This window comes from Mesoplodon mirus (assembly GCF_964341445.2).
Source record: "Mesoplodon mirus genome assembly, chromosome: 3".
Lineage (NCBI taxonomy): Eukaryota > Metazoa > Chordata > Mammalia > Artiodactyla > Ziphiidae > Mesoplodon > Mesoplodon mirus.
Genome location: NC_138978.1, coordinates 139,954,428 through 139,957,890, shown reverse-complemented (window position 1 = coordinate 139,957,890; position 3,463 = coordinate 139,954,428). Strand labels below are relative to the sequence as shown.

Sequence of the window (3,463 nt, the reverse complement as noted above, 5' to 3'; positions counted from 1 at the left end):
GTTGTCCATTCTTATGAAATTTAGATCTACATTCTTTTGCCCAATGATAACCCTTCTGACACCGTGGACATAAAGTATTTGCAAGATTGACTTTTGAATTTATAGGTGAAGGAACCGATAGTGGAGGCATGTTAGGTGCTTCTTGTTGGTTATCTGCATTCTTACAAGGACATGCTCTAGTAAAATGACCTGGCTTACCACAGGCATAACAATAATTTCCGGGAGTACCCCCAGCCATAATGACAGGAGCTCCTTTTTTCTTTATTTTGTACATATTGTGGATACATTTCCCCTTTTAATGCAGCTGCTATAGCAACGCCCTGTATAAAGGCAGGTCCTACATCTGCACATTGTTTAATAAAATCAGTTATATTTCCAGTTTTCCTAATAGGTCTCAATAATGCTTGACAGGTACTGTTTGCATTTTCAAATGCCAATTGCTTAACAAGCATATCAGCTGCCTCTTGATTGGTAATTACTCTCTGTACTGCCTGTGTTAATCTTGACACAAAGTCTTCATATGCTTCATCAGCCCTTTGCTTAATTTCCCCCAAGGTCGTTGCTTTCCCAGCCACCAAAGGAAGAGATTTCCAGGCATTAACAGCACAGCTAGTGACCTGCGTCAAGACTTCCTTATCTAGGTACATTTGACTTTGTGCAGTATCATGATCTCCCTCACCTATTAACATATCCAACAAGATATCAGCTTTCCTTTGTCTTTTATTAATTGCAGTTTGTTTTCTAGCTAAGTCTTCATATTCTCTTCTCCACAACAGATATTGCCCACCTGAGAGACAGACTCGAGCCGACCCAATCATATGGTGTCATCCATCTGTTAGCAAGAGCATCTAGCAAAGTGAGGGTATAGGGAGCTAGTGGTCCATAATCAGCACATGCAGCCTTTAATTCTTTGAGAATCTTATAAGGCAGAGGTTCCCATGTCACCCCATCATCAAAGGCTCCTTCAAAACCTACAGGGAAACAAGCAGCAAATTCTGGATCATCAGAGACCTGCATTCTTCTGGAATGCGTCTTTGGCTTAATATTAAATGTATTTTTAATCATTTTGTTAGTTGGAGGAGGCGGCGGTGGTCTCAAAGGCATCTCTTGTTTATAATCTGGTAATGCAGGATAACTAATTTTTGGCAAAGGTGTTTTTGTCTCAGAATTAATAACAGGAAAATCCCAAGGATTTGGCTCTCTATGATAAGCAGCAGCAGCCTCCTCCAGGTCTTTTTGGTCCTGAGGCGACAACTCATCATCATCATCATCATCTATTTTACATTTTTCAAATGTAGCTGCCAATACTTTCTTAGGAGGTGGTTTTGGAGGTATTAAGGGAGTACTTTCATCTGGAGTTCCCATATAAGGTATTCTCTGTCTTTCTTGTACTGGATCTAAGGTATCTCTAATGAGATTCCATAGAGCAAAAGTATCTACAGAAACTTTTTCAGGCCCATGAAGTGAATAATATGTTTTTAATTGATCCCCTACCTTAGCCCATGTATCCAAATTAACTGTACCTTCCTCTGGGAACCATGGACATTGTTCTTGAATAAAGTTTAAAAAGTTAGCTAATTGACTAGTAGTTACCTTAATACCTCTTCCAGATAACATATGTTTAATAATATCAATAAATAATTTTCTCTCTTTAGATTCCTTATGACCCATAGTTAACTTACCTTTTATATTACTTATTAGATTATCCACCCTTCACTTACCTTACCTATACTCTGCAAGGGGGTCTGCAGCACCCTAGGTGGAAGCCTAGCTATCCCGAACTCACTCTATTTACACTTACCCTTCAGGTCCCTGTTCGGGCGCCACTTGCTGGAGTCCAGCTCCAGCGAGTCCAGGGATACCCGAGGGATGGATAGCGTCGGCAAAGGAAATAATTCTATTACACTTCTTAAAGTATCAGCATTGCATGTTTCTCTTTCTCATGTCTTTATTCTTCATTCTTCTTCTATTGTTTACAATCACAGGTTTATATATTGTAGTTGATTACATTACCAGGTACGTGGCCAAACAATCTTAGCACAATCAAACCGCAAAATGTTCTATAAAGATTTTTTTTTAAAAAATATCGCCTAGTTTATAGATGTCCTATTATTTCCCCAAGTTCCCATTAATCACAGGTTATTTCTTAGTAACCAAGCCAAGCAGTTATATGATTATTTTAATTGTAAAAGTTGGAGCTACTTGTTCCTATTTCTCTTCTTGCATGCACAACCTATTACAATGGTTCCATGAAAATATTTACAATGTACCTGCATGCTCTTTCTCGTTGTTTCCTTCAACTGAGACAGTGTTTTCTCCCTATCCTGGCAACCAATTCTGCTCTAGTCATTTGCTTTTCTATAATTAATCTTCCTTTATAATAGAACCATAAATTTCCTATGTCATCAGAAACTCCGGCCCATGGCCATAACTCCATACTAGAGGGTGTTTTTCATAAAAACATCCCCTTAGTTCCAGGCTCTTAATTCTTTACCCATTTCCCCCGGGCTTTAGTGGGTACTTCCCATTCTGTGGTAGTTTCAGGAGGGGGAGTCCTAGAGGAATTTTTCTTTCACGTGGAGCAACATCCCCCCAAAATTGCCCCTGTATGTAAATTTATTATCATAAAACATAACAACAGAGCTGTAGTCCACCTTCCTGGCACGGCGCTGCCTTGCAGTTTCGCCTTCCGTTGCTCATGACTTTGTCATGGTGCAATGGCTCCAGGATGGCTTCTGACAGGGAAGTAGGACCGGCTAGCAAAAGCACTCGAGGAAAGAGAGAGGGGTCGCCCCAAGATTTTGTTGCTGTTTAGTGGTGTCCTTAGTGGACAGATGTTCCCCCTCTAACCCCCTGGCCTTGCCCCAAGTGGAATGCCTGGTCTGGTGACAGCTGTAACATTTGGAAACAAACAAGCTGAAGCCACATTAACAGATGACTGCATCTCTTTCTTTCCCGAAGGATTTATCAGAATTGGCTTTAAGAATAATATTAGCATATACGTATATAATAAACCCTTTCCTTCTCTCTTTAAATTGGCACTAGCTATTAACAGGTTTCTCTCTCTGTCTCATCTTCCTCCCTCCCTCCTTCCCTCCCTCCCTCTCCTAAGCTGACCAGATCATCAGTTTCTGGACTTAAGGGGGAAAAAAGGCCAAGGATGTGCTCTCTTTACAGCTGAAACAGGGTTTATTTTCCCAGCGTTGAACCATTCCCAAGTAGAGAGGCTCTTTGACACTAGGGTTCTCTGTGAGTGAACTTCTCACATTCAGCTTGCTTTTGGAATTGCCCATCACTAGGTCCAGGCCAGTTTTATCCTTGGATTTGTCCAGCAACCTAAACAGTATAATTGCACAAGGCCAAGGCAGTACTTTTAATCTAGGAAGAGTTCCCAACTCTCTGTTTAGCAGTTCCAAAATTAGGAGGTAGTGTAGCAAACAGTTTCAACAAGGCTCAGTAAGAA

General features: G+C 40.7%; 1 protein-coding gene across 1 annotated transcript in view; it reads right to left on the bottom strand.

Annotated features, from left to right (window-relative positions):
* LOC309800879 (uncharacterized protein) overlaps positions 1-1,365 on the bottom strand; it is a gene marked incomplete at its 5' end in the record, with an annotated part of 32,162 nt that extends 30,797 nt beyond the window's left edge. The window contains one exon of the mRNA XM_082615187.1: positions 801-1,365. Coding sequence (XP_082471313.1) covers positions 801-1,365 — 565 coding nt within the window. The remainder of the gene's footprint in view (positions 1-800) is intronic.
* Between the last annotated feature and the right edge of the window lie 2,098 nt (positions 1,366-3,463).